Genomic DNA, 13354 nt, shown 5'->3' on the forward strand with positions numbered 1-13354 from the left:
CAAAATTCTTGAGTCTTATCTTAGCTTGTCAGACAAGACCTTGTTAATACATAAACTTTGAGATTCCTATTTCACAACACATTTTAGAGTTAGTAAAGTTTAACAATATAGCTTAAAAGATGAAAACAATTTATAAGTGTTATGATACTTGATATTATCAACCCACAACCCGAATGAGTCTAGGCCGGATCCTACATAATCCACATATCGAGCTCAAAAATTGAGTTCACATATTATTTTCACGGATCAAGCTCGCATGACATTAAGTGTTCGTAAGAGGGGTACCCACATACTCATGCGAACACACACACGTGCGAACACACACGTGGGAACACGCATAGGACTGCATTGCCACGTATTAAGTCTAGAATAGGATACATGGCAACATATATGGGGACCTACCTATGACGTCCCATTCATGAATAGTAACCATATAATATAAATAGAGAATTCAACCCCTTTTAAGATGACACACTAAATACACTCAACAGTTTGGTGCAATGAACATGGAAAATTTCTAATCTCCACATCTTCAATTTGCAAAAAAAAAAATCAAAATGGCTCACCCCAATAAGAATTTTCCCATTAATTTTTTGACAGGACAACCTGGAGTTTTGAGTGCTGGTAATCAGCCTAGTGAGACAATTTTATTTGTTGGTTAGTTTGTCGATAGACCATAAAATTTGGGTAATTCAACTCATGCAAGGGCCTCAAATTTTTTTGACTTGAATATCCCTTCTGGTCAGGGAATATCACTACCCTCTGATCAGGAGACATCCCCACAATAATTTTTTGCTCTTCAGGAGTAGATAAGATTGATGAGAGAGTAGACAACTTTACAAAATGTTAAGTTTGAGCAGCAATACACATTTCAACAAGAGTTATTAAGGTAGAATAAAGAGTTGAGGAGAAAGGTACCATCGGATAATTCTAATTTCCATGATCATACCATCATGCATGAAGAAGGCCTTGGGGTACATGCAAAATTGTAGCAGAACAAGATGGATGCTCTACGTAGAGATGTACGAGCTTTGCATCCTAACTCTCAGGATATCATCATAAAATAGTCTGATCAACGAACAACCAAACAATGCCACATGTTGTTAGTTAAGCAAACATGCGAACACATACAACAAAGATAGGGTTTACAACAATCAAGAGTGGATAGTCAAGTTCTAGATTTGGATAGTCTGGATACGATGAGTGAAGAAAGAATTAAGAAACCAGTGGTAGCGAAAGCTATGGAAACTTTACAACTATTTTATGATGATATGGATAAGATAGTGAGAATTTCATCAACATTAGTAGTAGAGGAAAAAGAGGATTTGATTTGGTGTCTAAGGAAAATTTCTGATGTTTTTGCATGGTCGACTGTGGATATGCCTAAGGTAGATCCTCAAATAATTGTTCAGAGGTTAAGTGTGCTACCTGAGGTTAAACCGGTTAAATAGAATAAAATAAAGATTGCTCAGTAGGTTGTAGAGGCAGTAAGGTAGGAGGTGGGGAAATTGCTATCAGCAGGATTTATCAGAAAGGTTGCATATCCTAATTGGGTTTTGAATGTTGTAATGGTGAAGAAGGCTAATGGTAAGTGTAGAATGTGTATTAACTTCACCAACCTTAACAAAGCTTGCCCTAAGGACAATTTTCTCTTACCCTCGATTGATAGGTTGGTTGATGCGTCATTGGGGCATAGATTTATGAGCTTTATAGATGCATTCTCAGGTTATGATCAAATATCTATGGCCAAGAGGACCAAGGCAAGATAACCTTTGTTTCTAAGGAAGGCTTATTTTGCTATCCAATCATGCCCTTTAGCTTAAAGCACGCAGGTGCAAGTTACTAAAGGTTGGTAAACAAAATTTTTAAAGAGCTGATTGGGCGAAATGTTGAAGTTTATGTTGGTGAAAATTTCTACTTTGAAAGTGCATGTTTAAGATTTTTCGGAGGCATTCGCCGTTTTGTGAGCTTATAGTATAAAGTTTAATCCAGAAAAATGTGCTCTTGGTGTTAGGGCTGACAATTATTGGGGTTCATGATTTTAGATAAGGGAATAAAGGCTAATCTGGAGAAGATTCGTGCCATTTTGGATATGTCTCTCCCGAAAACAATTAAAGATATCCAACGTTTAATGGGGAGGGTAGTCACACTTAATAGGTTCATTTTTAGAATGACAGACAAATGTTTACCCTTTTTTAAAGCATTAAAAACTTCTTTTTCTTGGACTGAAGAGTGCTAGATAACTTTTGAAAAACTTAAGTCATACTTACATCCTCACCACTATTGATGTCACCTTGCGTGGGGAAGACTTTGTATATTTATTTGGAAACCTCAGACGAGACAGTTGCATCTGTTTTAATTAGGGCAAAAAGAGGTCACCAGTTCCCAATTTATCATGTTAGTAAGATGTTGCACATCAAGGAGCAAATGCATTAAAAAATAGAAAAACTTATTTTAGTTCTAATTTTTGGAGCTCGCAAGTTGCATCCTTACTTTCAGGCTCATCCTATTATGGTCATGACAAATCAACCTATTAAAGATATATTGTTTGCAGTTGACACTTCAAGAAGAATGAAAAAATGGGGAGTCGAGTTAGCGAGTTTGGTGTAAAGTACGCTCCAAGGATAGCGATAAAGGGTTAGATTCTAGCTAACTTTATAGTGGAATGTTCTTTTGAGAATTCAACGGATCTCACAGGTAACTTATAGTTTGAAATATTAATTTATGAACAATTATTAGAATCGCATTTGATACATGTTTATTATCTCATGTGATGACTTATTATAAATACATGTTTAGTTTATTATCTCATACTATAACTTATTATAAATGCATGTTTAGTTTATTGTCTCCTGTGATGACTTATGACAGATACATATTTTGTTTTAAGATTTCCTTTTTTCCATTTGTCATATGAAATATAGTAGTTAGTTTACCCCAATGAGATGTAAGTTCTATTGATAGGTCAAAGATTTGGATAGTTTATGTTGATGGTTGTACAACAAAGATAGGGTCAGGGGCAGGAGTTCTTCTAATTAATCCTGATAAAAACGTGTGGCAATATGGACTCTCTTTTGGTTTTCAAACATTTAATAATGTTACGAAGTACGAGACCCTAATATCAGGATTACTGTTAGCTCGAAAACTTGGGGCAAATAAGCTAATAATACATACAAATTCACAGCTAGTAGCAAAGCAGATGAGTGGCAAGTATGAAGTGAAGGAACCAATCTTGAAAAAGTACCATTCCATAGTAGCTTAGTTACTCACAGGGTTTGATAAAGTGCAAGTCAAGCAACTATCCAGAAAAAATAATACTCGGACAGATGTTTTATCAAAGTTGGCATCATCTATTATTCTTAAACAAAGAAAAAAAAAATTTCTGGAATACAGAGACGTCCCAAGCTATGACATGCCACAAATCTTTAATTTGAGCCAAGAAGAAACATGGATGACCCTTATTTTTCAAATATTGCAAGGCGAAGAAAACCATATTAACAAGAAAAAACTCGCCAAGTTACAATGCAAAGCTGCGAGGTATGGCGTTATTACTTATACCTCGAATTCCTATTAATTAGTAAACTATTCCATTTTTGATTGATTAAAACAATTTGTTTTATTATACAACTATTAGGTATACCCTTTTAGAGGGTTTACTCTATAAAAAGGGGTATTCCTAACCATTATTATGATGTTTAGCACCCTTAGAAGCTGAGTATGTGATGAAGGAGATTCATGAAGGAATTTGTGGTGACCACTTGGGTGGCAGGCTCCTCATACAAGAAGTATTCAAACAAGGATACTATTGGCCAACTGTACAAAAGGATGTATATCATATGGTTCACACTTGTAATTTTTGTCAAATTTATACTCAAGTGCAACAATCATCGGTAGAGCCTTTGCAAATTATGTCAAGCTTTTGGCTATTTGCAATCTAGGGAATTAATATCCTGGACCCATTTCCAATAGCTACAATACAGAAGAATTTTATAGTGGTTACTGTAGATTATTTCACAACATGGATAAAAATGAAGCCTTAGCCATAATTACAGAAAAGCAAATAGAATCTTTTCTTTGGTAGATTTGGCATCCCACGCCTAATTATAACAAATAATGGAACACAATTTCAAAGGAAATTTTAAATTTTTTGCAGAGATTTACAAATTGCTCTAGCTCAAAGTTTTGTCAAGACTCCCCAAACAAATGGTCAAATAGAGGCCATGAATTACTACTTGCGCCTAAAGGATAAACTAACACTTCATCTTCCACTTCACTATGCCCTTCATATCCACTGCCTTGAACTTCATCCACATGAGCAATACTGGTGTCAATGGGATGCTCAGGAGCAAAGTTTGTCTTAGCAGGATCCTTAGGGAGGTAAAAACTAGTTGAGTTTTTCCATTTTGCTAAAAATTCCTCCTAAAATGTTACAGAGGGAAAATAGACGTTGAAATCTAGTTAAACACCGGTTAGCTAGCTAAGAGCATCGAAATTTACTCTTCGCGCATAAAAAAGGCCACCACCTACTTGAGCATGTAACAATAAGTTAGCCTTTAAATTAAGTAATTATTCCTGTAAGCTTTGCATAGTTTTTCTTTTGTGCTTCTTCAAAGTCTCTTCATAGCCCTTCGCTAAATTAGCCACTGTAACCTTGTGTTCTTCATCCATTTTCTTTAAGCTAGCTTCCAACACTATTTTATCAACTCGTTCACCTGTGATCTCCCCATGTAACTTCTCAACGTGTTTTTTAGCAATGGTAAGACGTTCTTCTAGCCTTCTATTTTCTTCCAGCAATCTCCTATTCTCTTCAACTAAGTTAACATAATGTTCACATGTCTGTGCTAGTGCTTCCATAGTAGATTAATAAATATTTTCATTTTCACTCCTCTTAATTTCTACTTATAACCCTTCAACAAGCCCCAGGTTAGCCATACAAGTTTCATTCAACATCACTTGTAAAGATACTACTAACTCTTACAGTGAAGGTTTCCTTGTGTCACTAGAAGATTCACCTGGGCAAAAAAGCCCTTTTCTTTCTTCAGACAAGATATTATTCCATTGTTTCATCACTTCATCAGGGCTGAAGGGAAACTTATTCACGTTGAGTTGTTCCCACCAAGGGAACAAGGTCCCTGTTTCACCACTAGGAGTATTAAACTTTAGAGGACCACCAGGAGGGACCATGACCAATAATGGCTCCAAAGGTACCGTCATTGACTGGTCTTGGCAGTGATGGGCAGTAAATAAGAAAGGTAGTAGGAGATGAACTTATAGCAGGAGCTATTGAAAGATGAACAACATTACCAGAGATTTCAATGTGATCTCCTCTTCTCTTCCGACAAAGCTCCCCCTTGAACTACCCTCATCTTTACTACTCAAAACAATGTTAACAGCTCAAGTAGTAGTTCTTTGTTTCTTTTTATTGCTCGCATTACCATCCCCAGTAATGGTACCAGAAGGACATCCACGCATATCTTGCGTATAGCCTTGCACATCCATGTATTCGTGAATCTCTCTAGATAAGCTGGTAAACTCTTCAAAACTTTCTTCAACTCTGTGAACTGTGCATGTACCACCAACAATTCTTATAACAGCACCAACAATTAACATAAGGGGGTTTACACCACTTCCTACACTCTTTGAAACTTGCGAAGACCAGGAGCAAGACTTTAATTTACAAAAACTATAAAAGAAATTTTTGGGCTCATCTTTCTGTCTAAATAGTATCAGAGCCAACTCATCGGTGGCCCTAACAGGCCATGCGAACTATGCAGGAAGAAGCCCAACAGTGTCTACTCCATTATCTGCATCGATTTGCCTCCATCCATTAGGGCTTAAATTTAAAAGACAATATTGAAACACATTTCTCATGGTCAACACTTTTTCTAAATCTAACATGTTGCCCAGGCAAAGCCTGTAATATTGTGCCCAACCTACTTTTGTTATAATGTCTCGTCTTCTCGAGCACATGTCCTTATTAGGAAGTGACCACTGTGCTAGGAAATCAAAACCACCATTAAGCTTATACTTCATCCACATGTATTTGTAGCGATTAAGGCGAAGATTAGAACACCTATTCATAATAATAAGCTTCATGTCTTCACATGGTGTGAAATAAAATAAGCATATTGAACCCCCTCGATTGTAGGCCTTTAGTTGATATAACCTTTGAAAGACGACGATTAATGACATTTCATCACACCAATCACATTCAATGAAGAATGCTACGACTAACCACCAAGAGACCAGACAGTTGGTCGAGAGCTATATTGTAGTCCTCCAGAAGATGACAAAAGAAAGGATGGAGTGGTAAATGAAACCCCACTTCTAGCACATGTAGAGGGAGTAAAAAACTACCATTACTGGTGTCGCTCAGGTGATGTGGACCATCAGAAATCAAAAAATCGTAAGCAAAATTTAGAACTTGAATTCCTCGAACAGATAGGACTCGGTTCCTTTCTTCTATCTTTGTTGTACAAAGGTAAGCCTTAGCTTCCACAATATTTCTTACTTCATGGCGTCCGATGAATTATCTGAAATTATACGGCTACTACCTCGAATTTTAGCCATAGTTTACTGGTGAAACTAGAAAGAGAAATTAAAAATAAAATTGGAGCTTTATGGGAATTTTAGAGAGATTACCTCTCAAACTATCTTTCTCGGCAGCAGTTCTTCTTAAATTTTTTTAATTCAATTAATGTGATTTTTAGGGAGTTGTTCAATTGCAATCAATTGCAATCAATTGCAAACAGATGTATTTTTTCTATACACATGGTGAATCGTATGTCGCACGATAAAGCGTACAATGTACTTAGTAAGCTTTTTCTTACGTTACTTCTAGCCTTATTGAATCAGATTCCAAGAAAAGTCACTTTGTAACTCTTCTTCAAACTAAATAGAGGGCAAATTGTTATGATACTTGATATTATCGGCCCACAACCCGAATGGGTCTGGGTCGGATCCTACATAGTCCACATGTTGATCTCGCATACCGAGTTTGCATATTATTCTCGCGGATCAAGCTGGATTGACATTAAGTGTTCACAAGAAGGGTACCCACACATTCATGCAAACACACACCTTTACGAACACACGTGCAAAACACGCAGGAACGCGCATAGATCGCATCGCCACGTATTAAGTCTAGAATAGGATATGTGGCGACATGCATGGGAACCTACCTACGACGTCTAATCCATAAATAGTAACTGTATCATATAAATAGAGAATCCAGCCCCTTTGAAGAGGAAACACCAAAAACACTTTAAGTATCCAATTCTTCCAACATTACATATCTGAAATTCATTTATCAACAACTGTTTTGAGAATACTTTCTTTTACCCCTGCCTATATTTTATCCGTAACAGACAACAAAATAAAGAATGCACTCTAATACAAAAAAAAAGCGAAAAAGACCCAATAAACACGTCATGACTGATTTCCTGTTATAAGGCTATATATGTTAGAAGAAATGGCGATTGTGCTTGTCACTACAGCCAGAACAATCATGACTGCTGCCAAAATCCGATCCCTCGCCGTCGATATGCCCCAAGCATCCCTATAAACGAAAACAAATTAAAACCATATCTATGCATGTATCTATGTAATGTAAGTGCTTAAGTTGAGAGACTACCAAAGAGCAATGGCTCCCGGGAAGATAAACGCGAGGCTGACCGCAGAGGTCGATCCCATGAATTGAAAGAAGTACCATATGTTAGGAATGGCTATGGCTGCCAAGTAACAAAAGGCTAAAATAACAAGTGTGAGGGACCAAAATCTGGTGTTATCTTTTGCAAGAAGAGTCTTGTTTGGAAAAAGAAATTCATCTATGTTGGCTCTTAACGAGAAGTTCAAAAGAGGGAACACTAGCATGAGGTGAAGTGCATAGCTCAATCGAACAATGTCGTTGAGTAAAGAACCAATTGTTGAACCGGAATTTTGATCGAAGTTTACGAGTATATCTGCCATGATTGAATCACCAAACAGAAGGTATCCGAACAGTCCGATAGTGAAGTAGATGGCAGCACATAAAACCATTGAAACTCGGACTGCTGATATCATATCGGAAGGTTTATCCATCTCAAAACCAATTGGATGAACTGCAATCGTTCATTAAAAATGAGAAAATTTGTGACAAAGTTAACTTCTGTAGGAGGCTAAAGTGTTCTCACCATTGAAATGAAACGTGAAAGCTGTGACAATTACAGGGACAGCAGTGAAGAGATCAAAGAAGGCAGCTTTGTTGTCCAATTCGGGTACCATTCTCGGACTATTCGTTTTCCCTTCTAAGAGTGCCATAATTGCCATAACTGAACTTATACCAACAAATACCACAGCTAGAAAAACTGATATTGCAGAACTGTACCTCAATGATTCTGCAAAAATAACTGAAGTTTATTTGGCTGCTAAGAAGATTACAAAGATTACAAAATGGCTTTTGGAGCTGATGAGGGAGAATCGGTTCCTTGTTAGGAGAAGTCTTTGAAGTATCGACATTAACCCAGACCTCAAACAGTTGATATTATTCTTGAGGAGCCTATGCTCAATTTTAGACCTGAATTTTTTTTTTCTCTACTTCGAGGAAAGTCTTAACGAGTTCACGGAGTTTATACAGGAACACTTAGATCTAGCAAGGATATGTTTTTTATTATTTTGATTTTAGTGGGTTTGAACCCAAACCCGTAAACGATCTTAAAGGAAAAGAACACCACCCAAAATGATGATTAAAACATTTCATGGGTGGACTTAGGCACTGCCACCTAAATTTTGTGAACCCATTTAGGTAAAGAGATAAAAATTCGGGATAGACACTTTTGATTGAGATCTGGGTCGGCATCTCAGAAAAAGATATTTTAAAGACTTTTCCCCGTTCCTGGATAGGAGTGTACTGACCTACACGCTTGAACACAACCAATGGAAGCAGAACGAAGATGAGGGTGAAGAGGAGGGCGAAAGCCCGCGTGTTCCACCAGTGAATGCCAAACCATTGTTGCAAAACACCCAAATGAACTGATCCTTCAGGTTGATTTCCTGACAGAACATCACCTGAGGGACAAAAGAAAAAACCTTAGTTAAACTTAGAACATGTTCTATATCAGTTCAAGAACATAGTAAATCCAGTACTTACTTACCTATAATAATCAAATAAATGATGAGGCAGCCAAGATTAGTGATCATCACACATATTTGGACAAGGATGGATCCAACCCTCCCAAACGATTCCCTCATAACACCAGCATACGTAGTTGTGTCCCCAGCATGTGTGTATCTCATCAAAAATTCAACTGATATATCCGCTAACCAAGCTATAACCACAATCATCACAAATGCTGGAACTACACCTAACACCTTGATTGTTGCAGGGATTGACATTATTCCAGCACCGATGATGCTTGTGGACACATTAAACACCGCGCCAGATACCGATGGAGGCTTTGCTGGTGCCGATTTGCTGCTTCCTGGAAGCAATGGCTCTTTTACTCCGGCAGCCGGCGACATTTTTTTCCCGGCTAGAGGAAGTGCAATAATTTATGTTGTCTTCTTATGCATAATTATACATTGAATGCGTTCATATATATAGATGATAATGCAGGTTTTAGTCCAAAGACGTAAATATCATCAGTCGACAGAGAGATGTGATTAGTTGAAGATACTCCGAAAGAGGGTGCGTTTTGGAATTAATTAAATTACTGGGAAAAAGTCATTAATAATTAGGGGACAGGTTGGGGTGGGGTATTGCTGTCGTGGACATATCACATGTTTTAAATGGACACGAAAATGAACCTGGACTTAAAATCAGGAGATGGGGAATGTGTTGACGAAAATGTAATAGATTTACAATTGGAATATCAACATTGCAATTTTCTTTTTATATAATACCATCATTGCAATGTTAGGAAGGTCATGAATGTGAAATAAAAAGGGTCAATGGAGAGTTAAAAAGGGTGTGCAATTGCATGATAACAATGTGCTGTTTAATGAAGGCAGCCCACAAAGAAAACGTTTTTCCCTGTAATCTTTTGGTTCCATTTACCCTGAATCCACCACTTCTTTTCAGTCTTTTGTCATTTTTATATTTAATTTTTTATTTATTCTTTTTTCAATTTTTAAACAACATAAAAAAAGTTAATCTCTTTTACCAACAAAATATTATTACATAGCATTTTTTTAAGAAATATATAATATTTTTATTAAAATTATAAAAATAAAATATATTTTAAAATATATAATCTAAAAATATATATTTTAAAATTTATAAATATAGAAAAAATTAAATATATAAATATATATAAACTCTAAAAATGTATATGAAATAATTAAATATATAAAAGTTCAGGAAAAAATCTAAATCATATATATATAATTATTTTTTAATACTTTTAAATAAATAAAATTTAAAATCTTAAGTAAAATTTGAAGGGATTAGATAAATTTTAAAATTTTTATTTAAACTTTGTAGGTAAAAAAATAAAATTATATGAAATATTCATAAATATAAATAATATTATCATAAATATAAATATTATTTAATTATCATAAAGATAAAAATGGTTTACCTTAACATTTAAATTTAATTTTGTTTAAAATTTTATTTTTAATTATTCCATTATATTTGAAAATTATCATAAAATATGTTTTATTTAATTTAAATTTAAATTTAAATTTAAGATAACTAAATATATAAATTTTAAAATATATATATATAAATATCCATATATATTGTATAAAATTATTTTTTTATAATAAAGCATATACCGAAATATGGAAACTAAAGTTTACAATGTCTAATAGTGGTTGGATTCTCTCGATCCTTCTGTATTTCAGCCAAAAGCTCTGCGACCATTAAACCTAAGTTTTGCTCCATAGCCAACTTGGCTAACCTATCCCCTACAATATTCCCCTCCTAGTAGGTGCGAACCACTTTGATTTGCCATTCAAGTTTAAGCAACAAGCCAAAGAGGGTTTTTTACTAAAATAAATTAAAAAAAAATTTTATTTACCAAAATAAGTTGTCAATCCGATTATTTACTAAAATGAGGTGTTTTTTTCATTCGCGCTTATTTAACAGGCGCGAATGATTATTTTATATTAAAAAAATATTTTTTTTTATTTTTTAAATAAAATATTATTTTTTTTTATTTTCGGAACAGTAATCGCGCCTATTTAAGAGGCGCGACTAATCGAGCCTTTCTCTGAGGCGCAAATGATGGGGCTCACATTTTTCATGTGTTATTAAAATACATATTTTATCCGGATGAAGTATGTATTAGCAGATTCACTAATATGATTATATATATATTTACGCATGTATCACATTACAAAAATAAAAATTTAAATACTTATACGTAATAAAACATGTATCTCATTACAATAATAGTTATTTTTCAAATAACATATTGTTTTATAATTTTATTTCTTATTTAATATTTTAATTTAATTTTAATAATGCATACTTTACCTGGATGAAGTATGTATTAGCAGATTCACTAATATGATTATATATATATATTTACGCATGTATCACATTACAAAAATAAAAATTTAAATACTTATACCTAATAAAACCGAGTATTAAAAGCAACTTTATAATATTACCAACTTTCATCGACTATATAATCCACAAGTTTGCCTTAAATGTTAATGTCCACATCTTTCATGTGTTATTAAAATGCATACTTTATCCAGATGAAGCATGTATTAGCAGCTGGAAATATTTAAGGCAAACTTGTGGATTATATAGTCGATGAAAGTTGGTAATATTATAAAGTTGTTTTTAATACTCGGTTTTATTAGGTATAAGTATTTAAAATTTTGTCTTTGTAATGTGATACATGCGTGTATATATATAATCATATTAGTGAATCTGCTAATACATACTTCATCCGGGTAAAGTAGGCATTATTAAAATTAAATTAAATTATTAAATAAGAAATAAAATTATAAAACAATATGCTGTTTGAAAAATAGCTATTATTGTAATGAGATACATGCGTAAATATGTATATATATAATATATATAATCATATTAGTGAATCTGCTAATACACACTTCATCCAGGTAAAGTATGCATTATTAAAATTAAATTAAAATATTAAATAAGAAATGAAATTATAAAATAATATGTTATTTGGAAAATAACTATTATTGTAATGAGATACACGTTTTATTAGGTATAAGTATTTAAATTTTTGTTTTTGTAATGTGATATATGTGTAAATATATATATAATCATATTAGTGAATCTGCTAATACACTTTATCCGGATAAAGTATGCATTTTAATAACACATGAAAAATGTGGGCCCCACCATTTGCGCCTCAAAGAAAGGCTCGATTAGTCGCTCCTCTTAGGTAGGCGCAATTACTGTTTTAAAAATAAAAAAATAATATTTTATTTAAAAAAACAAAACAAAAAAATTAATATAAAATAATCATTCGTGCCTGTCAGATAGGCGCGAATGAAAAAACTACCCTATTTTGATAAATAATCAGGCTGACAACTTATTTTAATAAATAATTTTTTTTAAAATTTACTTTAGTAAAAAACCCAGCCAAAGAACTAGGAGGTGGACAACCAGAGGTAATCTTAAGCAGTTGGACATATGTTATTTAATGCACTTTCAACCTTTTTTTTATTTTAATTAATACAAACTATCAATTGGTTTTTTTATAAAAATAATTCAAAAATTTTAATTAATTATCAAAATGACCCATTTTTAATTAAATATAAAAATGACTTGAAATCTACAGTAAAAGTTGATGGAGCCAAAAGATTTGGCGCCACCAACATGCCACATCAGCATCCATAAAAAAATTAATTTTTTTGTGGAGCCATATAAAATGACGCCATCTATATAAATGTCATGAAAATACTACAAATTCTAAAAATATAAGGGACTTCAAAATAAATTTATCATTTTCTGGTAGAGCCAATTAATTTGACACCACCACTTTCTTTTTTCTCTTTCTTTTTTTTTTTTACTTTTTTGCTTTCCTCCCTTTTTTTAAAAATTTTGTTTTTATCTTTATTTTATTTTATTTTATTTTATTTTACTTATTTTGCTTATTTTTTATAACTAATTTTAAAAAATTTAAAATGTATATTTGAAATATTTTATAATATATTTTTTAAATTTTAAATATATATATATTTGAAATTATTTTTTAAAATATTAAATATATATTATTAATAAAATTTATATTTAAAAATATATATTTAATATTAAATTTTTAAAAATATATATATTAAAATTTAAATTTAAAATATATATTTAATATTTAAAAAATAATATTCAAAAAATAATATTGAAAATTTAAAAAAATAATTTAAAATATATATATTTAAAATATAAAAT

At 33.0% G+C, this 13354-nt stretch overlaps 1 protein-coding gene across 2 annotated transcripts; it reads right to left on the reverse strand.

The window, feature by feature from the left end:
* Window positions 1–7238: 7238 nt before the first annotated feature.
* LOC107887941 (amino acid transporter AVT6C) lies at window positions 7239–9652 on the reverse strand. Of its 2 annotated transcripts, none has more exons than XM_016812156.2 (5): window positions 9132–9652; window positions 8893–9045; window positions 8172–8375; window positions 7634–8099; window positions 7239–7558 (listed from the first exon to the last, which is right to left on the reverse strand). In XM_016812156.2, exons 1-5 carry the CDS (start codon window positions 9496–9498, stop codon window positions 7429–7431), a joined length of 1320 nt encoding a protein of 439 aa, XP_016667645.2. In that variant the 5' UTR covers window positions 9499–9652; the 3' UTR covers window positions 7239–7428. The 2 variants fall into 2 exon arrangements, with proteins under 2 accessions (XP_016667645.2, XP_040971955.1); XM_041116021.1 differs by having other exon boundaries at window positions 8172–8309; window positions 9132–9651.
* Between the last annotated feature and the right edge of the window lie 3702 nt (window positions 9653–13354).

Source organism: Gossypium hirsutum, chromosome A06 (assembly GCF_007990345.1).
Source record: "Gossypium hirsutum isolate 1008001.06 chromosome A06, Gossypium_hirsutum_v2.1, whole genome shotgun sequence".
Lineage (NCBI taxonomy): Eukaryota > Viridiplantae > Streptophyta > Magnoliopsida > Malvales > Malvaceae > Gossypium > Gossypium hirsutum.